Consider the following 27,823-nt stretch of genomic DNA (forward strand, 5'->3'; position numbering starts at 1 on the left):
GCAGCCTGTCAACTGAAAATTATGTAATGAACCAAGTAATTAACCAGAGCTGAAGAATAAATAAAAATAAAATATAGAAAGGCTTAAATCGTGGGCCGGGATAAATAGTAAAAAAAAGCCATCAAGGGTTCACAGATGGGCCAAATTCCAGGCCCAAATTGGTCCTCTTCCATTTCGTGTTGTTTCTAACTGTCTGAGCGGCTATGGTGGGTTTTGACTTGTCTAGGGTTTTGTGGAAAATATAAACTGAGTTTCAGAGAATCAAAAGTTGAAGAAGAAACCCTAAACACAAGAAGAAAAAGAATCAAGGAGAGAAAATAATGATATCAGCTATTTGTTGGGTCCCGAAAGGGGCTTCTAAGTCGGTCCCCGAAGAGGTTGAACCGCCATCGAAGGAGGAAGTTGAAGAGATGATGAGGAGCGGAGAATTTCCTTCGAAGGAAGAAATTGAAGAGATGATGAAGAGTGGAGAATTCGAGGCTCGGTATGTTTTTCAATTTCAAAATCTAAATTGGTTCGTTGAATTGAATAAGTATAAATTCGCATAGTTGATTTATGCAGTGGAGACAGTGCCAGTGAGGATGAAGATGGAGACATGGATGTTGATTCGTCCAAGCAGCCTGATGAAGTGGCTCGTGCATTAGCTGCTGCCGATGCGGTTGGCAGAACTCCGGGGACGAAATTTGATGACATAGCGGACGGTTTGAGGGAGCTTGACATGGACAACTATGATGAAGAGGATGATGGTATTTTTTCTCATCCACAGAAAAGGAATTTGTTCCACTCTGCCTCTTTAAAAAAAAATTTATAAAATGAAGAGGATGTTGCATTGTTCTATCTTTTGTTTGTTTCGTATATCCATGGATTGTATTTCTGGGATTTGGACCCTGGATGAAGTTTCTGGTTTGTAAGTTATAACCAGTATGCGATATCTTTTAAAACCAAATTTTATGCTCTTGCCTTTTACTGAGTTCATACATGATGTATAGCTTACAGCTTATGTTGTGATTGACCTCAGGTATTGAGCTATTCAGCTCTGGGATAGGGAATACGTACTATCTGAGTAATGACTTGGACCCATATCTGAAGGATGAGGATGTAAGTTTACTGCCGACCGAATACTGCTTAGCTTATACCATTTTTGGCTGCTGAAGCTAGGGTGTCTTTTATTTAGGATGATGCTTCTGAAGAACTCGAGGACAGGACCATCAAACCAACTGATTCTGTCATAGTTTGCGCACGTAATGATGATGATTTCTGTCATCTCGAGGCATGTAATAGTTAATTAGAGAGTAATCTCTCTCATACCCCCTTCCTTCTTCTTTTTTTCTCATTTTTCAATAGGCATTCATTAGTGTGTTATTGTATACAAGCAGGTCTATGTGTTTGAGGAACTTGAGGACGGTGACTCAAACTTGTATGTCCATAATGATATTGTTCTTCCGGCATTTCCACTGTGCACGGCATGGCTTGATTGTCCAGTAAAAGGTGGAGGAAAAGGTATGTTGTTCATACTCCTTTTTTTCTTTTAAAAAAATTGAAATATTTGTGCATGTGTCTGTTTCATATAAGAAAGTATTTGTGGATGTTCATCAAGAATGTGGGTATACTGTGTGTTGTATTTTATCACAAACTTAATTGGCAGACATTATCGGAGTGTTATGTTCATATATAAATTCAGTCAACATTTAGTTTATTTTCCGCCTAATGCTTTTGCTGTTAAGAAATTATTTTGATACTTTGGCAGGGAATTTCATGGCTGTTGGCTCAATGGAACCTTCAATTGAAGTGTTCGACCTTGATGTTGTATGTGGATTAAAGATATGGACCTCACTTGTTTAAAGTGCATTCAAATTTTATTGGTAGGGTTGTTGCAGTGTTTCTTATCTTTCTATTTTTCGCTTTTCAGCTTGGAGAAGTAAAGCCATGTGCAGTATTAGGCGGCGTTGCTGAGAACTCTATAGCTGAGGATGGTATTACTGTGGAGAAGAAGAAAAAGAAGAAGAAGAAAGGAAAGAAGGTCTGCTACTGAATTCCTTCTTAATTCAATGCCTAAACGTCTTTAAGCTTAAGCTTAATTGTTTCTCTTAAAATGGAAACGTACTTATAAGAAAACCAAATTCAGTGAACCTTGATTCAGGGCATCAGACCTGGATGCAATCTAGTATGCTCTTCATGTCCAATATCTTTTAATATATTGATTGGTAACCTGATTTTAGTTTTTCTGTTTTCATCTTGGAACTAGTGTTATTCTGTACCATCAGCGTTATATTCATTTACCTGTGCTGAGATATTTTCCACTTTTTAAAAAATGCGCCGAAATAAGTATAGTATATTAGTATCTGTCTATCTGACCAGTAAAAATAGAAAAAGATGTTCTATGTGATCATAACTAATGTAATTACTATTGAGTCGTATCAAATGCCTTGTGATAGCATTAGTGACTTTAATTTTAAGGTGGTTTGTGGCTTTCTATTTACAATTGGGATAACATGGTATTCCTATTTTTACTGATTCTGCAACTTTCTTTTGCCAGGCATCAATTGAATACAAAGCAGGCAGTCACACTGATTCAATACTAGGCCTTGCTTGGAACAAGGAGTTCAGGTCTGTTAAATGCTTCCTATTTTGTTTTTCAAATACGTTCTTGAATGGACATTTTAAATTGGCTTTGATCCTTTGCTGGAACAATTTTTACAGGAATATCCTTGCCAGTGCAAGTGCTGACAAACAAGTTAAAATTTGGGATGTGGCTGTTGGAAGATGTGATATCACTATGGAGCACCATACAGACAAGGCACGAATATGTTTGTACTTATTATATTTTCTTCTGCTACATAATTTCACTGGAGTACTTTAGCAGAATAATTTCTCTTCCCTAATCTCTTGAGTAAAAAATGAAGCACAAAGATGCGGTAATTTCTCATTTATAAATCTCGTCTGGGTAATTGTGAAGTAGACAATAAAGCTTTATTGAATGTCAGCTGTTAGTTTGTCATTTACCAGACAATTGTCTCTTACTTCTGATTGTAAGTTGCAAAGAAAATTTGTGAGCATGGTCTTTTACTATATCCAGTACAGTTTTTCTTGGTATTAGTATGTTGCACAAACAAAAAGTTCTTAGTATCAATATGCATTTGACTGGCAAATTTGGTTGAGTTGTTAATTCATTTTGTTTTTTCTGTCAATCATTAACAGGTTCAAGCAGTTGCCTGGAATCATCATGCGCCACAAGTTCTTCTTAGTGGTTCTTTTGACCATTCCATAGTCATGGTAATAAAATTTTGTATTCATTATTTTGTTCTTTATATGTGCATGGGTGTCATTCCGAAATGATGTTTGTTTTGAACTTGTTTGTGTTCAATGATTGATTCAAAAGTTTTAGATTCTAACATATCTGTCCTCTAATTGATTTGAAGATGTTACAATTCGATAAGTACATTACATTAAAATTGTTTATTAATATACTTTTTTCGATAAATGCATTCCAGAAGGATGGAAGGGTACCAACTCATTCTGGCTTTCGGTGGTCAGTCACAGCTGATGTTGAAAGCTTGGTGTGGGATCCTCACACAGAGCACTCTTTTGTGGTATGTGCTTCAAGCTCTTATTTGGGTCCATTTCCTATTGAGTTCATAGTTTGGTATGCATTTTGTTTTTTTTAAGGATAATAAACAAATGTGTGTTTTACTTTGTGAATTATTATGCCATTTGAATTTCCTCGTAGGTAAGTCTTGAAGATGGTACAGTCAGAGGTTTTGATATCCGGTCAGCAACATCTAATCCATCAGCAGAGTCGAAGCCCAGTTTTACCCTCCATGCTCATGACCAAGCTGTTTGCACAGTCTCATACAATCCCTTAGCACCTAATGTACATATCTAATAATCTCCTAAATCCTTTGCTAGATGTTCTGCTCTATTACATTCTTCCATATATGATTCTTCTTTGGTGATATTTACAGCTTCTTGCTACTGGATCCACGGATAAAATGGTATTATATAATTCTTTTGCAAAGATCCATTTACGGCACAAGTTACGGTTTGTATGACATGATTTGCTGTACACTTCACTTCACTGCAGGTAAAACTCTGGGATTTGTCAGATAATCAACCTTCATGCATTGCATCCACAAATCCTAAAGCAGTAAGTGATTCTGTTCTGCATATTATTTGTGCTTTTGATATAGATTTTGTTCTAGTTTTAATCTCTTTGAGATGGATCATGATTTGCTGCACATATAGAAAGAAATGGATGATCTCATGCTTTTATGACACTATTGGCAGGGAGGTGTTTTTTCTATTGCCTTCTCAGAGAACAGCCCCTTTATGCTGGCAATTGGAGGTTCTAAGGGGAAATTACAAGTGGGTGATTAGTGATTAGCAACCTCTCTTTTATTGTTAAAAAAAGGCTGAAATTCCTGCCTGCTTTGCTCTGGACTATAATTGACATATATGAATATTTGCATTGCAGGTATGGGATACACTATCAGATACTGCAGTCTCGAGAAAATTTGGAAAATACAGCCGAGAGAAGAGACCTCCTGCGTCATGATTTGATTTGTTTGTTAGATGGAAGAGTAAGCCATACGAGGAATGAGTATTACTTATATGGGATGAATTTGAGGTGTTGTCATTTACCAACATGGCATAGTGGTTGATCTAGGTACCAAACCAGTTTTCCACCATCTTATATCCTTCAATTTCTGTGAATTTCTTATGATTTAATTATTTTTTTTTTTAAAGTTGCGATGGTGTGTGTGGTTTAGTCTGCTTGAGGGCTATGACTGTGGAGAAGTAAGCCCAAGTCTGAGTTGTATGTTTCGGCTTGATCTTTGATCTTTTAATTGGTGAAAGTAATTCTATTTTTTGCGATTTACCAACGTATATGAGATCTGTATTTTGCTCTAAAAATGTTTATTATTTAGTAGCTGATCTGTATTTTTATGATGTTTATAATTTAGTAGTTGTAGATCAGATTACATAAACACGATTCTTTGATTTCTTTCCGTATTTTCACATATAGAGAACTAATCAAAGGCATATCTTCATCATATTACTTATTTTATATGATGATGACTCTTATTTGCACCCAATTTTTTGTTAAGTACACCCCAATCTAGTGTATTTTCAAAGGGTGAATGGGGTGTACTTAGTAAAAAATGGGGTGCAAATAAGATTCATCTTATATGATAGCTACGGTGGTTTCTCACATTTGGGTAATCATTTAGCATTACTTATTGAATAATAATATTTGTTTTGTACTTAATTATTGATAAAGACAATCAGTTAGTAGTAGGAAAAATATGATAAGTAATATGATGTAATATTTGTTGGAGAGAGAATTTGCATACTGGAGAACAGTATTTTGAATTTACATCTGTAAAAACTAAAAAGGAAAATTGATAAAGGTGCTTTAATCAAGTTTATTTTTATAAATCAGGCAAATTTGATCATAGTCTAATGAAGTATATTTTTGTGGTCGCAGGTGGTGTTAAGTTGATTGTCTGAAACCATAAAAATGGCACTCCACTCCAATCGGATGGGACATGTAAATCAAATTGGAGTAGGTCCAGTGTTGAAAAACATCAAATGTTTAGAATTTATATTTGATGATCTAGAATTATCATATCTTTTTTTATGTTAAATTTGATTTATTTATTTTTTAAATTATTAGGTGCACAAAAATATGCACCAAATGGGTTCAGTGAAAAACAGTAGACCTACCCTGGATCAAAAGACATTTCTGGAAAGTAACCATTTCCAATCCCTGTGCTCCGTGTTCATTAAATTGGTTAAATTGCAGCCGTTGGATCTCACATCAGCGCACTCAGTGTAGTAAACCTGATTAGCAACTACGCAGCAGTAAACGTCCACATCCAGAAGGAAGAAAAGTCCTTACAGGCCTTCCATACTTGGAAATTTGGAATCATGAAAACCACATCGCCCGTACAAACACACTCCTTCCATAATTCCATTGCAGTCTCACACGCACTATTCTTGCTCCCCAAGCCTCTTCTTTTCTCTGTCCCGTATTTATAGCACACAAAACCCATCCCACACAGACTCTGTGTTTCCTTGTTCATAGGTTTCATTCTCCTATAGAGCTTAATTTGTGTCTGTGAGACTACACCCAAATGAATTTTCTACAGTCTAGCCCAATGTGTTTCATCTCCACCTTCCTCTCCTTGTCTGCCACAGTCTCTGCCATGTTCATGCTCCTCCGTACAATCTTCAACGACTTTGTCCCTCGAGAAGCCAGAGAATACATAGCTTCTTTGTTCTCTGACTACCTCTTCTCCGATTTCACTTTCGTGATCGAGGATCGGTGGCTGGCCGTCGACAACGAGACCTTCCGCGCCGTCGAGCGTTACCTTCCGACCAGAGTTGGCCCAACCACACAGAGCCTCCTACTGGGCAGCTGCGACACCTCCAACGCTTCCGCACCACCCAAATCCGGCATCCCAGTCGGCGGTAAAATTGTCGATCACTTTGAGGGCATGCGATTAGTTTGGACTCTTCGCTGCAAGGAAAGCAAAAAGTACTACTGTCGCGACAAAAAGTACCATTGCTTGACTTGCAAGAAACAATACAGAGAGCGAGTCATGAAAACCTACTTCCCTCACGTGACTCGCACCGCCGAGTCGATCCTCCACCACCGCGAGACTCTCAACATTTACACATTCAACAAGGAGGAGGCGATGTGGGAATCCACAGTGTTCAAGCACCCATCGACGTTTACCACTTTGGCCATGGACCCTGCTTTGAAGCGGTCCATAAAGGACGATCTGGACCAGTTCGTGAAACGCAAGGACTTCTTCGAGAGTGCTGGCCGGGCCTGGAAATGTGGGTACCTTCTTTATGGGCCACCCGGGACCGGAAAGTCATCGCTAGTGGCCGCCATTGCCAATTATTTGAGATACAATATATATGACCTCCAGGTTCAGAGTGTGAGAAGTGATGCTGAGCTTAGGCGTATACTCACAGCCACCACAAACAGGTCTATTTTGCTTATTGAAGACATTGATTGCAGTGGTCAGGTGGCCCATGATCGAGCCAATGATCTGAAGCCTGTGAAAAGTCCTGGCAAGAAACCTAATGAGTTCTCTCTGGATCCTGGGGTATAAACCATACACTGATTTCTTACTTAATTCTCACTTGCTTAATAGTTTGTGGGTATTATACATACTGTTTATTGCTAATTTCTATGATTTTGGTAAATAAATGGAAGAACAGGTTACATTATCGGGTTTACTGAATTTCATTGATGGGTTATGGTCAAGTTGTGGAGACCAAAGGATCATCATCTTTACCACTAACTACAAAGAGAAGCTGGACCCTGCATTGTTGAGGCCAGGAAGGATGGATTTTCATATCTACATGGGTTATTGCACTGCTGCAGGTTTGAGAAAGCTTGCTTCCACATACTTGGGGGTCGAAGATCATGTCCTCCTCGGACAAATTGAAGATCTCATTCAAAGGATACTAGTTACCCCAGCAGAAGTGGCAGAGCAGCTCATGAAGTACAGTAACCCTGAAGTTTCCTTAGAAAATCTCATTGAATTCCTGAACTTGAAGGAGAAAGAAATTAAGGAAAATCTGGCTGAGGAGAAGAAAAAAGAGGAGGCTGAGAAGACTGAGAAGGAAGAAAAGGAAGACCAGGAACTAAATGGGAAGCAAGCTGATAAAGGATGAGCTGAGATGAATCTACCCGTCTTTGCAGAGTTGACTTGGAGTAGAGAAGTAATATTACTTAGATTTACCTTCTATATGGTATCAGTCCATCATTATGGGGGTTTGCTTATGTTGTGTGCATTGTTTCTGGGCTAATACAACCTTGTTAGAATCAATATCGTATGTACGTATTAGGATCGGCCATAGAAGAGCTATGAATAAGTTACCATTATTACCTTTGAAAGGATGACAATTGAAAACCTTGGATGGTAGTTAATGAAGGAGGAAGTAAAACCTTTGCAGATGCCAAACATTGAATCAATTCTTCTACTTGATGTCTCAACTTGAAAACTTCTCTAGCTACTTCATTTGTAACCTTACCTCCTAATATCCTGCAAGAATGAATAAAATATTGCAATTAATTGAAAAAGGAAATTGAGTGAGGTGAATATCAATAGACTGGAAAAATCTGATACATACCACAATATGATGAATGTCAAAGCGAATGAACAGAATGCTTGTAGTTTCCTCCTACAGCTGAAGTCATGCTTCTTACTTATTGCGACTAAAGGAATTTTTTAATTTTCAATTTTCGCTAGAAGCTTTTATGGAGAGATAGAGAGAGTTTCACAAACTAACCTTATTTGAGATTCTGCAACATTACTGCAATCAGAAAACAGCACCTTGGTAACAGGGTATAGAGCTATCTTTGACAATGATACCATATTCTCTATGCCAAACAAGCACCGCTACAGCACCATGAGTTTGGGTGTTCAAATCCCTCACAACAGTCCCAAATGATAACTCATCTTTTGCATTTTCCAGCAGCTGGTTTGTGAACAAATTTTCCAAGGTGTATTCCCTGTCATGATAAGCAAATTAGTTCATTAATACTCCTGATTACTAACATGATATCAACCAGAAACAGAACTACAACCATGTCCTTTGTGTTATGTATGATACTTAGGTTTCTTATAGAAGTTTCATCTGCATCATTTTAACATCACTTGTTGCATGACCACAACATCCTGAAGCAGATGCCAAGGTTTCTGAGAAATTTGATATGGGTGACCAGCAACATGACTGATTGCCACTAATTTCTTTCTCATTAGCTTCACATTTGCAGCTACCAATAAGGTTTCCATTAACGCAATCCTTGAACCATACTGCAATCCCACGTCTAGACCATCACAGTTTGTGAGTAGACCATGATTACTTGCAAAATCTACCATATCCACACTAAACCCAGAGTTTCCAGCAGTGTCTGATCCAGGCTCATACTTTTGGCTTCCATCCAAGTTCGGAATCTTGAATTCCACATTTCCACAAGATCATCCTTGTGGAACTAGAATGTAACAGTTGCTGAGTTTAAGAGAACACCTGTCTTTAGCACAGTTGTACAAATTTGCATACCTAGCCACCAGCTTCTCACTTATGCCTCCAAATGAACAACAGTAACCTCCAAACCAGTTGTCAGCCACATAGTGCCAGTCTACAGATGACATTCCGCAAAATGTCCGAAAACTATAAAATAGTATATATATGGCAGTGATTCAAAGAAACGAGAAAAGAAATCCTGTATTAGCTAACAAACTTTATGTCCACAATTTTTATTTTTATTTTTACAAAAGATCACAATCACTATTACACTACATAAGCTTCTATCTGATCAAAACTCAAAAGAAGCACAACAACTTGAAGCCTAGTGGTACTTAACCACTTATACAAGATAATTTGAAAAAATTATATAGCAATTAAACAAGCAAAGGAAAGAAAAGCTGTAGCTATACTAAAAATTGCCCAAAGACTATGCAATGGTTCCCTACAACTAAATTATTCAGGAAACTTTGTGAAATTGCAATTAAAGCAAATAAAAAAGGAATTAAAAGTACATAAAAATAACGTAGGCATACACAAGAAGATGCTTCTTACCTAAGAGGACTGTTACTCAACCTAGTCAAGCAACTTCCACCTTATAAGTGCATCGCATCTACTGATGATAAACTCTTGGTGTCTGTACAGATCGTAAGATGGAGAGGCCACAATTCCCTTCTATACTGAAGCCAACTAAATGTCTAAAGAATAACAGGGTACAGATCAAACTACACAATAAATGAAGGTAAGAAAACCCTCACTTTCATCTTATAAGAAAATTAACAATGCAGAAGGTATAGAATAGTTGAAATTGAAAGTCGAAACAACTCCGCATACATGAATCCACCAATTCAGAAAAACTAGAAAAACTGAGTAAATGTTTGGATTAATCGAACTCACCATAGCCCATCGAGAGCGGCATAACCTTATCCCCTACGATGTTCTCTCCCTCAGATAAATTCAACACAGAATCAAATCGCAAAACAATTTGATGATCGACAGGAAGTAGCAGCGCTAGTTTAACTTCAATATGATCATCAAGGGCCCCAAAACGTACCGGAGAATCTGGGTCGATCAACACCATTGAAATCGGAACCCTAAGCGACACTTTCTTGACTTCTTCATCACCTGCCCAGTTCACCAGAAGATGGAAGTTTGGGAAATCCAAATGGACCTCGAGATTCTTGCTCGGAACCGCGGGGTTTGTGTCCGAAACAAAGAGAAATAACCGGAGCGTGGGGCTGTGAGCCTGTGAGAAGGAGACTGGGCTTCCCATGTGAACCGCCAATTTCTAGGGTTTGCAGGTTATATTGTTCTCTGTTTTGGATCTTTGGTTCACTGTTACCCGGCTAAATCTAAAATTTAAAAAAAGGGATAGTCACGTCCCAATTTCCCAAAACGCCCTTGGGCTAAGAAAATTCTTGGATTAAGCCTTTAACAAGTGCTTTAAGAATGGTGAGCCTGAACTCTTGAGAGATTGGGCCTCCAGTACTTCCAAAAAAGCCCAAAATGTGAAAATGCTATTTCCTTAGGCTGAGAAAAGTCCGTTTAAGACTTTAAAGGCTTAAAGCAGTAAGCACGCCAGCAGGCCCAGCACGGACCGCACGGTCAGGGTCTCAGGGAGGCAAGTGAGCCTCATCTATTAAGGAATTGGGCCTCCAGTACGTACTTTGAGGCCCACAATTTGAAAATGTATTGAATAAATTTGTTTTCTTTTTTATGGAATGTCTTGAATAAATACCAGGACCTCAATAAGAATGTGTAAATATATTCAAGAGTGGGATCTGGCTCCTTAATTTTTACAAATATATTTGCAAAGAAGGGCCAGTAATGGAAGTTCACACGCTTTTCTCAGCAAATTATATAGAATTATACAAGACATTAGATTTTAATTAAGACAGTATGAAATAATGACAACTTTTATTTCCGGGACAAAACTTTCAAATGGTATTTTGGTACATATTTGAAACATGAAACAAGAGTGCATTTGGGCGGCCCTGTAGTACAGAAATGAGAGAACCACCACACCACCAGTTTCCGGAGCATCTCCCCTCCCGGCTTTCAGTTTTTCTTCCTTTACCAGTTGAACTGCATTACAAACCAAACAATATTGAATTCAGAGTCTTTTTACGTAATAATGACAACGAACAGAACGAAATGTTGAGCAAAGTTATGGATGTTGTGACTAGCATACATACCAGCTTCTTTTTCTTCTTCTTCTTGTCAAGATAAGCTACAAGCTCCTGCTGTTGAGCAAGAGAATCCTCCAACGCCTGAACCAGTAAGAGATTTATATTTGAAATCATTAATCTTTATGTAACATTTACAGCAAGGTATCACTGTTTAGTAAGTAAACATAATACCGTTGTGAGGATCGTGACTATTGACTAATGAGAAAGACAACAATGACTATACTCTGCATGATTCAGTTATATATGAGAGATTTACCAAAACAACGAGTCTCACCTTCTTGGTTGCCATAAGCTCTTGCTCCAAGGCGCTAACACGGCTAATAGCAACATTCAACATTTCCTCCTTCTCAGGTGGCATGGTGGGTTTCATGCTCAACACATTCACCCTCTGTTCCAAGTCAGCCATGCTTTTCAGGACAGTCATGTACTCAGCACTGGAGACAGTTGGTGCAGGCAACTGCTTTGCCTTGCATTCAACCACCGAGTCATCACAGTAATCAGGCTTAGAGTAGACAGTGCCATCAGTGAGCCTTCTAGGCATGTTGCGTGTCAATCTGATCATGGTGGCAATGCCTGTAACAAAGGCCATGACGCCAGTGTAAATCGGAGCATTAACCCCTTCAGGAGGAACCCTGCCAGCATCATGCACAGCGTAGCAGTCTGCATCTGAAATTTATATGATACCAAGTACAGATTACCCAGTGACATATGCCAACCAGAACTAGTTGAAATGATTTTAGAGGCAACGCACCTTTTAAAGGGGGGTCCTCCACCACTTTTTTCCAGGTTGAGTTCACAGATTTGTCAACCATTGGGACAAACTCGTAGTTGTAGTTGGCAGCCTGTGCAGTTTGTTGCCATAAAAGAAATTCACAACTGTCAGCTGAAAGCATCTAGAAACTTAGAAGCACTTTGTGAGCCCCGTTTGCATTATTTTACACATTTATTACAGTCACCTAGTCCCATACACAGACAGAGAAACCACATCCTCTCAAGATTTAGAAGCAATAAGCCATTTTATTTCCCCAAAACTGGAAACCCTTTTGACTGCTGACAAGATTGTATGGCAAGTATGCCAACTTACTTTTTGTACCGGAAAGACTTGTGGGTGCTCAACAGCTGGCTCCACATCAGCAGAGTCAGATCCCTGAGAAGAACAAGCATTTTGGTTAAAAGAAATGCCAAAAATCAAACAGAAGATGAATGATTGAGAGTTTATGTGGCACCAAATATATCACAACTACACAGTGAGGGTATTCAGAAAAAAGGAAAAAAAGCAGATGTGTCTTCGATAACAATTGAGACCTTTGGGTAGATAACATCCTCTGGAATAGTCTTCTCACAAGTGTTTTGACTCTCGGACTTCTTTGTACATTTATGATTGCCATTTCGAACCATCTGCATGCACACAACCCAAAACTGATGCTAATTCAGGAAGACACTAAAGAAGTTAATCAGCTACATATTGCAATTGGCAGAAGAAAAAAACAGAGCAAGATAAGTAGTATATCACCTTCATTATCTCTGGATCGTTCCAAGGCCCCTTATCAGAACGCATGCAGCCTCCTTTATCAGCACAAGTACATGTACCTCCCAAGAACTCTGGCAACTCACTGGTAGAAAGCTCAAATGGCTCGTAAGCAAGTCAACAGACAAAAGCATATGGGAATTTTGTGCAAATCACTTCTTTGAAACTTACCTAGCATCAATTATCTCAAGCAACTTGCTCTGATACTTATTGCCAAGAACCTGGTGAATGGTACAATTTTCTATTTAGTTAAATGCCCTTTGATTGAAGGTCCGAAATTAGCCAAAAAATGTGGAAACTTACATTGATCTTTGCGGTTGTCTTAGGATCAAGGAAAGACTTAACAGTGTTCCACAACATTCTAAATCCAGAACCTGCATTGATGATGAACATGCGGTTCAAGGTCTGCAGAGAAGACAGCAATTTAAACATTAAAATTCAATCATTTACGAATTTAAAAGTAATCAGTCCCACAGAGAAATGACCAAGAAAGTAAGTGGCTTGCCCATTTAATACCGCACAAGTAAATTTTACCTCAGGATAATTGTCACCATCAATCTTTTGAAGGCGCATAATAAGATCCCTTGCAGCTTTGTTAAATTGCTTAAGACCCTGTGAAAAATAGTTCATTATATTGATTACTTAGAAAATGACTTGCTTTTGGAGGGTTTGAGGCAGGAAAAAACTCACATCCACTGAGAAAAAATAAATTTCTAGTCTCCGAATAACATCACGCAATAGATTTAGATTATGTCAGTCTGAAAACACGGTTCAACTTTTAGTCCAGTCATATATGGTGTGTCTTTTGCATAACACTCCTTATAGATTCGTGATGATGGTATTTCAATCAAAGTTGTTCTATGCTGCAATGGTATCTCTTATATTATATGCATATAGCAGGTATTTTATCTTCTTACGTACCACTCCTTGCACATCCAGGATGGTGGTACTTTGATCAATATGCTTCTTTGCCGCTATTGAACAAGCTGGAAGCTTATCAGCAAAGGTCCTCTCAAACTCCAAGACGTGGTATTTCAAATAACGATCCATGGTTGTGACTTGCATCAGCTTGGTAGAATCCACCTGACCAAGTCTTTCAATGTACACTGGTCTTCCCTCCTTATCTACTCCATGATGCCCTTGGGGATAATATTGCATCACTTCATCGCGTTCCTTGAAGTCAAAATCCTTCAAGGAAGAACAGGAAAAGAAGGAATGAAACTTGATGGTGGGTTTTGAAGAGTAAATAATATAATTTATGGATATACAGAGAATTCTGATGCCTGTAGCACTCATTTATGTGGCAAATACCTCCATAATTGTATCAGCACCAAACTCCTTCCTCCACTGGAGCGTATCTGACCACATTTGCTTTGTTTTCTCAATATCAAATTTCCTGGCCTTTAAAAATCTGCATTGTGTAGGATAAGTCTGCAGATCAATAAACCATTCTATTCTCCTGAGTTTTTCTGACAGAGAACCCTAACGAAGTCCATTTCATTATACAAGACCCAAGAAGTAAGTTTCAACTCTGGATTGACCAAAGATCAGCAACAATAAATATGGAGTGCGATACAAAATAAATGACCTGAGCAACATATGATAATCATCGTGTCTTGAAGGCAGTAGTTCTTCCAGTATAAGTATTTGGCGGAAAGCATCAACGGCTTGCAACTCTTCCGCATCATGCACATCCTCAATGTCAACAGACATGACTTTACTACTCCTCCTACCCCTTTTGGTCAGAGAAGATCTGAACTTGTTGGAGGCATTGATTGCTTTCTTCTTTAAGGATGCAATCCTAGTCTTCTTCTCATCCTCAAGGAAGCCAACCTCGGGAACTGTACACAAATAACAATTAGACCAAATCATCAAAGTATCAGAAAAGAAAACAAAGTTCCACAAAATAAACACCCTTTCTCTCCAAGGAAAACCACAAGAAGGAAGCAACTGAGAGAATACTATTATCAAATAATGTATAATCGCAGCTGCAGATGCCGATGAAGATTAATCGCTCATCAAACACATTTTCGTTAGCAATCTAGTCAAGGTAAGAATTAATCGCAATTATGGATACAATCTATTAGAAATTTAAAGAAAGTTTATAATTTTTCCATCAAGCAGAGTTTGAGCTGATACTAATACAAAAGCATATAAGGCATTGTGATTCCCTTTCCGCAAAAGTAAGGTATACAATTTTATCACAATCAAAGGAATGAAAGAATAACATAAAAGTAAGATATAGTGGTGATAATTAACCTGGTTGGGGAGACAAAGGGCCAGAGACTGAAGCCATAACGTCGTTCGCTCCGTCGGTGGGTGGTGTAGTAAAGGGCAGAAGATTCAAGCACTCATATCACAATCGGAGAAGCCGAAACCGAAGCCCTGGCCAAATGCCTATGAAAACAACCACGCCCAAATTCAAAACCCTAATTAAATGACTCGAAATCAAAACTAAGGGGATTACAAAATTGAGAAAAGAAAGAAATGGAATAGAAATAATTTACCTCTGCAAAGAGTAGAGGAATGAGGGGAAGGGAGGAATATAGGTTTCTAAAGGTCCGTACAACCCTCCGTTTTTGTGAGGGCTTTGACTTCCCTTCTACAATGGCGGGGGGTGACAGTGAGGCGCTCACGACGGGTCCATAAGAGAGAGAAAATAAGCTTCTTTTGGCATTAGCTTTTATGGCGTCGTTGACCAGGTCCACAACTGCCATACTTGTAGCTGTTACTGCTCTGTGGGAGAGGATGGGGTTGTCCTCCTCGCGCGGCAAAATTGCCTTCTTCATTCATATGCCACGTGGCTTTATCCCAGCCCACTGGGCCGTTTATGTGAATCCAATAACTGAGCCCACTGGTCTGACCCATCGTAAACATTAGGCGAGCTTGGGCTTGTTAAGTTCAGATCCAGTTCAGTTCAGGAAAACTGGAAAAACTTTGGTAAGTTTTGCTCTCTTTTTTTGACCAATAATGAAGCTATACAAACTTGATTTTTTGAACATCCGATATGGACTTAAACTCAAGCAAACAGGCCTATGTGCATGGAAGTTTCCACCAGACGACAAGATAAGTTGGGCATAACTCTAGTGCGTGACCAAAATAGTATTGCTCCCAATAAGATCGAACTTAGGGCCTCCGAAGTCCATATGATTTGTTTGCATAGAGATTTACCAACTATGTTATCACCAAAACGATTTCTCTTTCCCCACAACTGAAGGATATCTTCATTACAACCTTCTTCATCCCCCTTTCTTCGCAGTAATTAAACCTGTCAATCAATGTCTTAGATACTATCAAAACTTCTAGACCCGAACAACAATGGACAATTGTTACCGCTATTTTGTGGCAGAACCTCAATCTTCTTTGTGTGCAACCCAATTATCTTAATTTATGTTGATATGTTGATAATTTTGGAGATGATACACTAGTAACTTTCTCCTTCAGGGATTATATTCTTAAGGACTTGATAGAAGGTTCACACGTAAGGTTTGATTATAACTAAATTACCCAAGTAGAACTCTGATTCTCTGAATGTGGAATATAAAAACAGTAACAAAGGGCATATTACGAGTGCTTTTGTGTGAAAATAACAGTTTACAAAACAGTAACCTTGGATTTTACATGTCAAAAAAATACATTTTATTATGCAAATGTCCCTAAAACTAGCTTCTGCGTGCTTCTTTGCTCCATACACCACCTCTGAATCCAACATCTTCAACAGGGAAAGAATCAAGATTTGGACACCAGCTAACATTAACAATTCTTAAAGATGGCATCACTTGTTGCATCATTGACCATTCCAATGTCAAATCTGAGATGGACTCCAGCATCAATCCCTCAATTTTCCAAACAGTATTATCCTCTCCCCAAAACCTGTCATGGGCTTTTGCAAGATTCCCGGAGGAAATAGAAACAAACCGCAACATAGGGAGTGAAATGGGATTGAGCCAGATGGGGCTAATCTTACCAGGATAAAATTTGAGAGAGAGTTCATGGAGTTGTTGTGGAGGAAAGAGTTTATCAAGCTTATCAACAAGATCGTTGCCATGGTCATCGAAGCAACTTATCGTCAGAAACTGCAATTCTTGGAGGTTTACCAATGCATTCACTTCAATATCTCCTATCTCATCGCCTTGAGTGAAATGCAATCCAAGCGTTCTAAGTCGTGTCAAATTTCTCAATTCAGCAATCCGAGAACCTTCAGATTGGCTTGATCTAGCAGGCCTAAACCCCAACAACACTTCCAGATTTGAAAGCTTTCCCAGCCCTTTTGGCAAGTACTCAAGTGAGCCACAATGGCTCGCATCTAAGACCCTCAGTTTCTTAAACTTCACAAGACAAGAGGGTAACATCTTTAGATTTTGACAATAACTTACATCAAGAATTTGAAGGTTACTCAGCTTTTCCAATGAATGAGGAACTTGAATCAAAGGATGAGTGTTGCTCAAGCTGAGATAAGTGAGGTGTTGCAAGGAACCAATATTTTGATATAACTTACCCGTGAGGGGCAATTCAAATATTGATTTGGAAAGGTCCAGAACACGCATATATACACAGTCGCTCACCTTATTTGCAGAGTCGGAATTAATCTGATTCACTTCACCAGTTTTGGTTGTGGACAGCAATGCTCGTAACTTCTTATTTGACACAAGAAGTTTTGGATCAATTGAGTTACTAATCCCCAAATGGCGACAATTGATGCCAGATGGCGTAAAGAATGCATCATCTTCTGCCATTTTGATCACCAAATCTCGAACCATGTCATGAGTTTTGCAAGTTTGAATTGTTCCATTGTATGCTTTGTCGACAACTTCTAGCAAACATCGGTTATTTAACCTTGAGAAACAATCTTCTCCAGCTTCAACCGAAGATCTACCACCTCTCAATGGGACAAATCCCTCCCCAATCCACCAATGGACCAATTGCTCTTTTGTTATAACACAATCCTCTGGATAAATAGCAAAACTAAGAAAGCATGACCTCAAGTAAGAAGGGAGCTCATCATAACTTACTTGCAATGAAGCCATAACAGAATTATCATTTTCTGCTAACTCATCTCGAAAATGGTCTGCAATTCGCCTCCAAGCATGATAGCGTGATGGTTTATACAACATCAATCCTCCAATTGCCTTGATAGCTAATGGCAGACCCTTACACTTATCCACAATCTCCTTTCCAACATCCACTAACTCAGGGTAAATGCACTCAGCCTCACTGCCCGCAAAGGCTATTTTCCGAAATAGCAACCAACTATCATCGTCGCTAAGGAATTTGGGCCAATGAATCATTTCTTCCTTCACTCCCATTTTTCGAGCAACTTCCTCGTTTCTCGTTGTAATAATAACACTGCTCCCATTACCTTTTGGCAACCCTTCATTGATTCTATGCCACCAAGAAACGTCCAAGCTCCATACATCATCCAGCACAATCAAATACCTTTTTCCTGAAAGATATTGATTGATTTTCTTCAGCAATTCCCCTCTGTCGTCTCCTATGCTAACATCTCCCAAAGTTCTTAACATGCTTCTCATGACTTGCTCTTCAGTAAATTTTTGAGAAATAGATACCCACATTCTTCTTTCAAAGTGAGTATCCATTTCCCTATCATTGAAGACTTCCTGAGCAATTGTTGTCTTGCCTAAACCACCCATACCAGCAACACCAATTCTCAGTATGCCCTGATCTGCATCAAGCAACCAATCTTTGATCTTTCTTTTATCACCTTCTAAACCAACCACCTGGGTATGGTCATACACAGGAGAGCTCCATCTAGGCAATTGGTCATTTTGAGCATCTATTGCATCTGGTTGGTTTAAAATCGGTACTCCAAGATAAGTTGAAATGTTTTGCTTGATAGTGGTGATTTTCTCATTGATTTCTCTAAGGCGCTTTCCGGCTTTATACTGAAAAGGAAGCTTCAGAGGATAGATACAGGTTAACCAGCTATTGGAAAGCTGATTATCAGTCTGTGATTGAAGTTGGCAATCTGCAAGTATATCCTCAGCTTCATAAATCATCTCTCCCAAAACAGTCATGATATTTCTTAGGGTCAGATCCTCCCTCTTCCTCTTGAGCTTTTCTGCATCTTTGAGGAAGCATTGCATGAGTATGAGTTCACTCTGTAACTTAACAAAATGGTCCCTGAACTCATTAATAACACGACCTTCCTCTGCTAGAGCATTCAACAGCCTTTCCAAGAATACCGTAACTATCGCATCAACCATATCTTCAACCCCACAAAAGAGATCTGAAAATAAGAAAACCAATCTTATGTAAGCACTATACCTTTAATGATTTCATAAAACCAAACCAAAAAAAAACGAATTTAACTGTATGCAACAACACAACCGAACAAGCAATTTATCAAATACTTTGTCTGCATAAACCAAGCTCTCTTCATCATCAACCTCCTCAAGGTCTCCAATCCAACAAGACACAGGATTACTTATAGGAACCATAAGTAGCTACGATGCATAATAAGTTATTCTTTTCATCCATTTTACTTGACTTTCATCAATTACCAATAAAGATCACAAACAATAACGATATTGAAGTCAAAAGAGCACTTACAGAAGAATCTGAAGCTTTGAATCTGACTGATGCCGGGGATGAACAAGCACTTCAGGGGAAGAGCAAATTATGAATGAATGCAGAATTAAGAGTAGATCGTTATAGCTTCTATTGTCACCATTTATAAGTCTCCGGAAGACCAGGAAAATTTCCCAGAATTAGGAGTCGATTGCTAAGGCATCTATTGTTGCCGGAGTAGAAGAAATTTCAGAGAAATTGCTGGAGCAACGAAATGGGTCCATATAGCTAACGAAAGCGTGTTATGGTAATCTGAGTCGTCAACGATTCCAATCAACTAAACCGCGTCCATCGTCATGGACAAGTTTTTCTAGACTTCTAGTCTTGCTGTTCCCACTTCCCATTGTAAGTCAACTCAGAAGCTTCCATCCATGTGTGTATGTAGTTGATGACAAGTTAACAAAATTACCATCCCATAACCACTTGGAGCCACAATGTACTTGATAAATTTTTCTAGAACCAAATCATATAGTTTGGGAATGTTCTGGATTCAAATTATTAGAAATAATATTTTTGTGACCACACGTAAAATTTTGATCAAACTTATCATGTGCTCAGGTGATTACCTTCTGTGAGGGTTCTCATGATCCGAGTTTATATTAATACGAGGTCAAAATGTCATCATACTTACTCTGTACTTCAATATGTGTATTTATAAAATTGGGATGATTAAATTAGGTTAATTCTGACAGTTTGTGATGGATCACAACTAGAGAAAATTACTAAATGCTGTCATTCCTACGATGTAAGCACAATTATCAGGTTAAATTCTACTTTGGCTGAAAGAAGACTGTAAATTACAATCAAGTGATCAACCATAAAAGACTTGACTTAGACTATAAGTATATTACTATATGTAACCCAAAGGCCCACTCATTTTTCTGCAGAAGCCCAATCCTTTAGCTCAACAGTAGCTTTCGAAAATGGCCCATGAAGGCATGAACTATTGCAAGATCTTTATTTTCTCTTTCTCCACTCCCCGGTTGCAAGATCTTAACTTTCTTCCATTTCTTTGTTCTGCAATTTTATTCCAAGACTACTAATAGCCATTGTTGCTGTTCAGTCGAACCATGGCAACAGATTTTATCATTCTGACACAGTGTAAAGGGTACAGATTGATTGATTAGTTCACGACTAAATCAACATAATTTAGAATCCAACATAAAATTATGAGAAATCTCAAAAATATTGTTAATTTATCAATGATCTTCTTGTCAAAGCTTATTACAGCCCTATAAATACTAAAACTATAAAATATTACTAAACATGAAATTACCAAAAAAATACAAATAATAAAATTAAAAATACTAATTGGACTAGAATTCATAATAATTAAGTAAATAATACAAAAGTATCATACATCACATTCCCTCACGACAGTGCCTATCAAGCATGTCAACCCAACAATGGCATATCAGATTTTATTTTTTTCAGACAACACTGACTATGCAATTGCAAAACCCTAGGCAGCGGCTCATGTCGCCCGATCCCAATAACGTCCATGCTTCCTCGTCTGCCTTTTTCTTTGTCTAAGGTTCCTTCTCTTATTTCGATTTTTATCTAACTTCTTTTCGTCATTATCATCATTTTGCAGCTTCTGTACATTGTCTTCGCCCTCAATCTTTCTCTCTTTTTCTCTCTCCATTGCGACTTCAGTGTTCTTGCGCTTGAGAAACTTCACAAGTCCTTCAAGGGCAACATCTGCATCATCTGTCCTCATTATTTCCTCTGCCACCTCTGCCGGTGTTATGTCTGTGCACTGAATTAGTCCTTCAATTTCTTCGAGCAGGTGGTGTTCGCCATGAACGTCGAGGTAATTAGAGGCTAAGATCCTGAATCCTTGAACTGTGCAATACGACAAGTTTATGTGCATATCCATTCGACCAGGACGCAATAAAGCAGGATCAAGCCTGTCCTTGTGGTTGGTGGTGAAGACTATTACTCTTTCATCACCAGTGCTTGACAATAACCCATCAAATGTGTTCAGTATCCCCGATAGAGTCAACTACACAATTTCAACCCATGTAAACACAAATTAGAATTTCCAAGTTTTTGAATTAAAGATTCAGTCTCTGAATTCGTAGATTAAACGGTTTTGGTAGAAAGTGTTAAAAGAATGGATTACTCACCTTTTTATCGGAGTCTTGTTGATGACCATCGCCCTGCCGATCCTGAACCTCTGCATTGCAATCTATGTCCTCAATCACCAATATAGACCGATTCGTGGTGGACAACAAGGTTCTTCTCAAATCAGAATTTGAATATACACTCTTGAGGTCCAGATCATATATGTCAAAGTTAAGGTAATTGGCCATGGCTGCAATCAGACTGGATTTGCCAGTACCAGGAGGACCATACAACAAGTACCCTCTTTTCCACGCTTTTCCCACCTTCTTATAATACTCCTTCCTCCTCATGAACCGATCCAAATCATCAATTATCATCTTTTTCATCTCTGGGTCCATCGCCAGAGTCTCAAATGTTGCCGGGTGTTCGAGATTGATGCAGCCCCATCCATTACCTCCTGCAAATTCATCTTCGTAGTTTTGTGGACAATCGCGATTGTAAAGCTTGACCATCTTCTCCTTGTTTCTGATGTCTTCTGCTCTGTTCACGACACAAGGCAAGTATTCGCCCAACACTTTCTCTTTGTACTTCTTGTTGAAGCTGAGCTCGAAGTATTTATTCTCCCTAGAGTATTGATCTTTAGGTTCCTCATATACGAAACGCCATTTCAGCTTCAGATCCTCGAAAATGTCTGCGATTTCTTCACCCTTATCGAACATTACAGTGAAATTCTTCTGTTTTTCTGTTTTGCTGACCATGAGACGATTAGTGGAGGGACTGATCTTGGTGCGAAGGTATATCTCCGCCGAATCAAACACCTGGTTCCTCGTCATCCCGCAATTTTCCTCGAAGACCATAGTGAGACTGGAAGAAGAAAGAGAACCACGAAATAGGTGGTGAAAGATTGAATAGATATAAGAGCGGATCTCCGGCGGCACAAGGTCGTTGGCCATTGACCGGATAAGCATCATCGTCGCGGCGAAAGAAGCATAGGCAGAGAAGAAGGTGGAAGCAGTTTTGGGCATTTCTCCTAGAGAAAACATGGTTGATGGCAGGAATATTTTTTTTCAAGAATGGATGATTTCACCAGCGCAATCAGTGATGGGCGAGTTGATGAATCGGAGAGATTGGTGGGGGGGATTTATACGAGTCTGTGTTTCGAACTTGCCCAGCAAGGAAGAGGAGATGCGTGCTTTGGAAGCACAATGTCTGTTTACCAAAGCCAACTCGTGAACGAGATAATTCCCTCTGTTTAAAGCACTTGTACTGATAAAAGTGTTATTGGCTGAACAAAGATGTTGTCTTTTGTTAATGTGATTGTATTATAAAACGTGTTTTGCTTATGTGTAGTTGTATTGGGTGAAATGTTTTGTTAATGTAGATGTATTGGTGTTTGGTGGAATGTTGTTGGCTTCCATGTTGGGTGGGAAGATAAAGTGTATAGAAATTTGTGTTTTGTTGATGTGACTGTATTAGAATACATGTTTGACTTGATTTTTTGTGTAATAGAGATGAAACCCAATATTAATTTTGTTAGAGATATTAACACTTACATCATTAGAGCAATTGCAATGGTCCCATTTTGTTGGGCCAGTAAAAACCAATATTGGGTCTCACATCTATTGCATAAAAAGTCAAGACAAAATAATACTATTGCAATTGCTCTTACAAGTTACACTGGGTGGTCTGAGATTGCTTTGACTGAAACAGCTTCCAGCTACTTTAGCCAAAAAAATCAACGAAGTGCGTCTTTGGAACTTGATGGAAACCCACACCGGCCCATAAGACCCAAGGTAGAACTACAATTCAGAAAACCAGCTTACTAGGTGAGGGTGCCTTGGATCCTTATAAACTAGAGTTGGTAGCCCTATTTTTTCGATGTGAGATACTCATCAAACCACCCCCCTTGGACAACCGACGTCCACGGCGGCTACGCTCGCCTGGCTGCTCCGCTTGCCCTTCAGACGGCAGCCCTCTCCGCAAACGCTACTCTCTCAATGAAAGCACCAATGATGAAAACCCACACTGACCCATAAGGCCCAAGGTAGAACTACAACCCAGAAAACCGGCTTACTAGGTGAGGGTGTCTTGGATCCTTATAAACTAGAATTGATATCCCTATTTTTTCGATGTGGAATACTCATCAGAACTGTCCGACTCTGGAGTCTGGAGAACATTATTACGAGCTTTACTTTTCCACCAATGGATAGCATCAATCATTGGTCTGTTGGGCCAATTATCCATATCATTTAGTGGGCCTAGTTATATATATGAGTGAAAAGAAAAGCAACCAACATTAGTAAGTAAATAGATAAAACTTTAAAGCCCGTGATCTAACTCAATTGGCCCATTGATCCACATGTTTGTAATGGGCTTAGTTGGGCCTTATTCATGCTCTAAGTCTCCAACTCCCCTTGAATTCGCTTCTTTTGTTTACTAACAATTCTCATTAATACTATTATTTAAGTTAAATGTTTATTAATTAGAAAATTTGTTAATTTTTTTTTGCATATTGGATTGAAATGCTCACAATATATTGATGATAGAGAGGTGTGGATGTGAGGTTGAATTAGTGTGAGTACATTCATATTCATGTTCATTAATCATTCAATGAGGGTTGACGGCAAAACGAGAACTTGGTCTTCATGGAAATAGAAATAAGAGTGCTGATTGTTTTGATCAAGATGGTTTGTCAAGTTGTTTTTGATAGGTTGTGTGGAATCTAATTATAGGCCAGATGGGCTTGAATGTGCAAGGGCCAACAATAGGGCCCGGATCATATGAAATTTATTGTTTATGGAGGGGCAGTTTCCATATTGTGACATGTCTATGTTGTCCTAAGGGTTATTATTTTAAAAGACTTAAAAAGATATATGAACTCGGAAGATTTTGAGTTTGATTTTTCACTGGGAGTAATATGGTCGCGCGTTGGGCTTTGATCAAACTTACCTTGTCGTCATGTGATAAGTGAGCTTGACGGCCCGAGTTTATGCCTATATTGAATGTCCAAATTAAAGGATAAAATTATATGATGTCGTTCTCGGTTATAAAAATAATTATAAAATTAGTAAATACTGTCATGTCTACTTTGGGATGATTAAATTAGGTTAATTCCGAAAGTTTCTGATGGATCACAACGAGAAAAATTTACTAAATGCTGTCATGCCTACGCTATGAGCACAATTACCATGTTAAAATTATACTTTAGTTGAAAGAAGATTGTAAATTACATGAAAGAAAATTACAATCAATCATAGAAGACTCTGACTATAAAGCTTCACCATTAGGAACTTCAGACTTCATACTATAGACTAGACCGAAGACCCCTGATATATTATGGACTATAAACAGTACATGTATTCTCCAGTCCTCGGTCGCAAGATCTAATTAACTTTCTTCCATTTCCTTGTTCTGCAGTTTTATTCCAACCAGACTACTACTAGCCATTGGTGCAGTCCAGTCAAACTATGGCAGCAGATTTATTTTTTCAGACGACACTCAATATGCAATTTCAAAACTGGCGAGCTATATTAGTCATAATGTTGTTTTATGATTATCAGTGGCAGAGCCACCAAGGGGCAAGGGTGCCACGGTATATAATATATATATATATAATGAAATTCTCCTATACGCATCTAATTTGTCTATTTAAATTACGCACCACTTTTTAGGGTGTGAATAAGTGAAATGACAAATGGGACCATTGATTTGGATCCCATATATTTCAAATCAATGATGAAAACATAGGTACGTATTTTAAATGAGCAAATTATGTGCGCATAAAAGAATTCTTATATATATATAATATTTGTAATGGTTGGTTATAAACAGTACCTATTTTTTAAAATACATGTTTTTTGTATTTGTCGACATATATAAAATATATAATATTTGTAATGCCATATAAACAATACATATGTTTTAAAATACATGTATTTGGCTGCATATATAAATATATAATTAATGTGACATAAACTATCAATTTTTGTAAATACATATATTTCTTCTCACTAACTCCTTTAATTTTTGAAAAAAAATTCTTTATATATTATATATATAATTGTGTATATTATCAAATACTTATATTTTTTAATCGCTAAATAATATATATAATTAATTGTTACATATTCATATAATAAAATAAATATTGATTGATACACTAAAAAAGTTTTTCACCCGCACCAAATTTTCGCCCCTAACAAAAATTCCTAGCTCCGCCGTTCATGATTATTACTCTTCCGCGTCTACTTTTTCGACGTCCACCTCCTCTTCTCATATTTTGATTTTTTTTCTAATTGCTTTTCGTCATTATCATTATTTTTCAGTCTCTGTACATTGTCTTCGCACTCAATCTCTCTCTGGTTTTCTCTCTCCGTGGCAAGCTTGGCGGCTTCAGTGTTCTTGCGCTTGAGAAACTTTACGAGTCCTTCAAGGGCAAGATCTGCATCATCAGTCCTCATCATTTCCTCTGCCACCTCTGCTGGTGTTATATCTGTGTTCTGAATTAGTCCTTCAATTTCTTCGAGCAGGTGGTGTTCGCCATGAATGTCGAGGTAATTAGAGGCTAAGATCCTGAAACCTTGAACTGTGCAATACGAGAGGTTTATGTGCATATCCATTCGACCAGGTCGCAATAAAGCAGGGTCAAGCCTGTCCCTGTGGTTGGTGGTGAAGACTATTATTCTTTCATCACCAGTGCTTGACAATAATCCATCAAATGTGTTCAGTATCCCCGATAGAGTCAACTGTACGATTTCAACCCATGTAAACAAACACAATTTAGAATTTTTCAAGTTTTTGAATTAAAGATTCAATCTTTGAATTCGTAGATCAAAGGGTTTTGCTAGAAAGTGTCATAAGAATGGACTACTCACCTTCTTATCGGGGTCTTGTTGACGACCATCACCACTCTGCCGATCCTGAACCTCCGCATTGCAATCTATGTCCTCAATCACCAATATAGACCGATTCGTGGTGGACAACAAGGTTCTTCTCAAATCAGAATTTGAATAGATACTCTTGAGGTCCAGATCATATATGTCAAAGTTAAGGTAATTGGCCATGGCTGCAATCAGACTGGATTTTCCAGTACCAGGAGGGCCATATAACAAATACCCTCTTTTCCACGCTTTTCCTACCTTCTTATAATACTCCTTTCTCCTCATGAACCGATCCAAATCATCAATTATCATCTTTTTCAACTCTGGGTCCATCGCCAGTGTCTCAAATGTTGCCGGGTGTTCGAGATTGATGCAGCCCCATGCATTATCTCCTGCATAGTCATCCTCGAAGTTTTGTGGACAATCGCGATTGTAAAGCTTGACCATCTTCTCCTTGTTTCTGATGTCTTCTGCTCTGTTCATGACATAAGGCAAGTATTCGCCCAACACCTTCTCTTTGTACTTCTTGTTGAATCTGAGCTCGAAGTATCTTTTCTCCCTGCAGTAGTCATCTTTACGTTCCTCATATACGAAACGCCATTTCAGCTTTTGATCCTCGAAAATGTCTGAGATTTCTTCACCCTTATCGAACATTACTGTGAAATTCCTCTGTTTTTCTGTTTTGCTGACCATGAGACGATCGGTGGAGGGGCTGATCTTGGTGCGAAGGTATATCTCCGCTGAATCAAACACCTGGTTCCTCGTCATCCCGCTAATCTCCTCGAAGACCATAGTGAGACTGGAAGAAGAAAGAGAACCACGGAATAGGTGGTGAAAGATTGAATAGATATAAGAGCGGATCTCCGGCGGCACAAGGTCGTTGGCCATTGACCGGATTAGCATCATCGTCGCGGCGAAAGAGGCATAGGCAGAGAAGAAGGTGGAAGCAGTCTTGGGCATCTCTCCTAGAGAAAACATGGTTGGTTGCCGTAATATTTTCTTTCAAAGAATGGATGAATTCGCTCGTTGAATCGGTTATGGGCGAGTTGATGAATCGGAGAGATTGGTGAGGGGGATTTATACGGTTTTGCGTTTCGAACTTGCCTAGCAAAGAAGAGGAGATGCGTGCTTTGCAAGGACAATGCCGGTTCCAAAGAACTCGTCAATGAGTCGAATGATACGGGCTTTACTTCTCCAATGGGCCAGATTCATCCAATGGATAAGATACCATCAATCATTGGTCTGTTGGGCCAGTTATCCATATCAGTTACTCGGCCTAGTTAGAGATTACGAGTGAAAAGCAAACAACATTAGTAAACGGAGAAAACTTTAAAGCTCATGATCTAATTCAATCGGCCCATTGATTTACGTTGATCCACATAATTGTAATGGGCTTAGTTGGGCCTTATTCATGCTCTAAGTCTCCAACTCCCCTTGAATTCGCTTCTTTTGTTCACTAACAATTCTCATTAATACTAATAATTAATTAGAAAATTTGTTAAATTTTTTTGCATAGTGGATTA

At 38.6% G+C, this 27,823-nt stretch overlaps 6 protein-coding genes and 1 pseudogene across 8 annotated transcripts; 2 read left to right on the forward strand and 5 right to left on the reverse strand.

The window, feature by feature from the left end:
- Positions 1-138: 138 nt before the first annotated feature.
- Positions 139-5,645, forward strand: LOC120014850 (periodic tryptophan protein 1 homolog). Of its 3 annotated transcripts, none has more exons than XR_005471642.1 (16): positions 139-484; positions 562-746; positions 1,019-1,098; positions 1,175-1,270; positions 1,377-1,500; positions 1,748-1,806; positions 1,910-2,020; positions 2,537-2,797; positions 3,199-3,273; positions 3,492-3,590; positions 3,728-3,871; positions 3,963-3,992; positions 4,082-4,144; positions 4,285-4,362; positions 4,472-4,663; positions 5,486-5,645. XR_005471642.1 is itself a non-coding variant. In XM_038866934.1 (16 exons), the coding sequence occupies exons 1-16, from the start codon at positions 321-323 to the stop codon at positions 4,550-4,552; spliced, it is 1,557 nt and encodes a 518-aa protein (XP_038722862.1). In that variant the 5' UTR covers positions 139-320; the 3' UTR covers positions 4,553-4,927. The 3 variants fall into 3 exon arrangements, 2 of the variants coding, with proteins under 2 accessions (XP_038722862.1, XP_038722860.1); XM_038866934.1 differs by lacking the exon at positions 5,486-5,645 and having other exon boundaries at positions 2,537-2,607; positions 2,701-2,797; positions 4,472-4,927; XM_038866932.1 differs by lacking the exon at positions 5,486-5,645 and having other exon boundaries at positions 4,472-4,927.
- Positions 5,646-5,798: 153 nt separating this feature from the next.
- Positions 5,799-8,048, forward strand: LOC120014851 (AAA-ATPase At1g43910). Its single transcript, XM_038866935.1, has 2 exons — positions 5,799-7,118; positions 7,234-8,048. The coding sequence occupies exons 1-2, from the start codon at positions 6,135-6,137 to the stop codon at positions 7,690-7,692; spliced, it is 1,443 nt and encodes a 480-aa protein (XP_038722863.1). The 5' UTR covers positions 5,799-6,134; the 3' UTR covers positions 7,693-8,048.
- Positions 7,816-11,091, reverse strand: LOC120015099 (annotated as a pseudogene).
- On the reverse strand, positions 10,949-16,154 carry LOC120014802 (phosphatidylinositol/phosphatidylcholine transfer protein SFH12-like). Its single transcript, XM_038866871.1, has 15 exons — positions 15,273-16,154; positions 15,025-15,162; positions 14,354-14,606; positions 14,077-14,176; positions 13,687-13,953; positions 13,300-13,377; positions 13,069-13,170; positions 12,937-12,986; positions 12,751-12,850; positions 12,543-12,635; positions 12,322-12,384; positions 11,989-12,079; positions 11,512-11,903; positions 11,244-11,318; positions 10,949-11,133 (listed from the first exon to the last, which is right to left on the reverse strand). Exons 2-15 carry the CDS (start codon positions 15,059-15,061, stop codon positions 11,122-11,124), a joined length of 1,713 nt encoding a protein of 570 aa, XP_038722799.1. The 5' UTR covers positions 15,062-15,162; positions 15,273-16,154; the 3' UTR covers positions 10,949-11,121.
- A 139-nt stretch (positions 16,155-16,293) lies between these two features.
- On the reverse strand, positions 16,294-19,608 carry LOC120014801 (disease resistance RPP13-like protein 4). Its single transcript, XM_038866869.1, has 2 exons — positions 19,336-19,608; positions 16,294-19,012 (listed from the first exon to the last, which is right to left on the reverse strand). Exon 2 carries the CDS (start codon positions 18,987-18,989, stop codon positions 16,428-16,430), a length of 2,562 nt encoding a protein of 853 aa, XP_038722797.1. The 5' UTR covers positions 18,990-19,012; positions 19,336-19,608; the 3' UTR covers positions 16,294-16,427.
- A 912-nt stretch (positions 19,609-20,520) lies between these two features.
- On the reverse strand, positions 20,521-22,647 carry LOC120015512 (AAA-ATPase At2g18193-like). Its single transcript, XM_038867971.1, has 2 exons — positions 21,483-22,647; positions 20,521-21,358 (listed from the first exon to the last, which is right to left on the reverse strand). The coding sequence occupies exons 1-2, from the start codon at positions 22,461-22,463 to the stop codon at positions 20,828-20,830; spliced, it is 1,512 nt and encodes a 503-aa protein (XP_038723899.1). The 5' UTR covers positions 22,464-22,647; the 3' UTR covers positions 20,521-20,827.
- Positions 22,648-25,530: 2,883 nt separating this feature from the next.
- LOC120015523 (AAA-ATPase At2g18193-like) lies at positions 25,531-27,458 on the reverse strand. Its single transcript, XM_038867984.1, has 2 exons — positions 26,295-27,458; positions 25,531-26,165 (listed from the first exon to the last, which is right to left on the reverse strand). Exons 1-2 carry the CDS (start codon positions 27,276-27,278, stop codon positions 25,665-25,667), a joined length of 1,485 nt encoding a protein of 494 aa, XP_038723912.1. The 5' UTR covers positions 27,279-27,458; the 3' UTR covers positions 25,531-25,664.
- Positions 27,459-27,823: the final 365 nt, after the last annotated feature.

Source organism: Tripterygium wilfordii, chromosome 14 (assembly GCF_013401445.1).
Source record: "Tripterygium wilfordii isolate XIE 37 chromosome 14, ASM1340144v1, whole genome shotgun sequence".
Classification (NCBI taxonomy): domain Eukaryota; kingdom Viridiplantae; phylum Streptophyta; class Magnoliopsida; order Celastrales; family Celastraceae; genus Tripterygium; species Tripterygium wilfordii.